Source organism: Penaeus monodon, chromosome 30 (genome assembly GCF_015228065.2).
Source record: "Penaeus monodon isolate SGIC_2016 chromosome 30, NSTDA_Pmon_1, whole genome shotgun sequence".
Lineage (NCBI taxonomy): Eukaryota > Metazoa > Arthropoda > Malacostraca > Decapoda > Penaeidae > Penaeus > Penaeus monodon.
In genome coordinates this window covers 765,879-766,170 of record NC_051415.1, presented here as the reverse complement: position 1 = coordinate 766,170, position 292 = coordinate 765,879, and the positions used below count along the sequence as shown (strand labels likewise).

Here is a 292-nt window from a genome sequence, read left to right as displayed (position 1 = left end):
AGCGAATTGTCTAATTACCTAACAAGTATTCAATTCAACGCACGAGCAATTCCTGCCACTTACTTCTCGACGTCTTTCAGGCGGATGTTAGCGTCGGCGGTGACGCCGTGGCCTGCGAACTGCGACTGTGTCAGGATGCCGTTGACGTGCGCTCCCGCCACCCCATTGTGGAAGGTGCGGGAAACGTCGGGCACCACGCACTCCCGTCCCGCGCGCATCTCGGTGCTGCGCAGCCAGACGTCCCAGTCGTGCTCCTGCGACGTGGCGGCGCCGTTAGGCGTTAGCATGGGAG

The 292-nt window shown here is 61.0% G+C and overlaps 1 protein-coding gene across 1 annotated transcript in view; it reads right to left on the bottom strand.

Moving 5' to 3' along the window:
- LOC119592260 (protein O-linked-mannose beta-1,2-N-acetylglucosaminyltransferase 1-like) overlaps nt 1-287 on the bottom strand; it is a 63,690-nt gene extending 63,403 nt beyond the window's left edge. The window contains exon 1 of the mRNA XM_037941088.1: nt 64-287. Coding sequence (XP_037797016.1) covers nt 64-287 — 224 coding nt within the window. The remainder of the gene's footprint in view (nt 1-63) is intronic.
- Between the last annotated feature and the right edge of the window lie 5 nt (nt 288-292).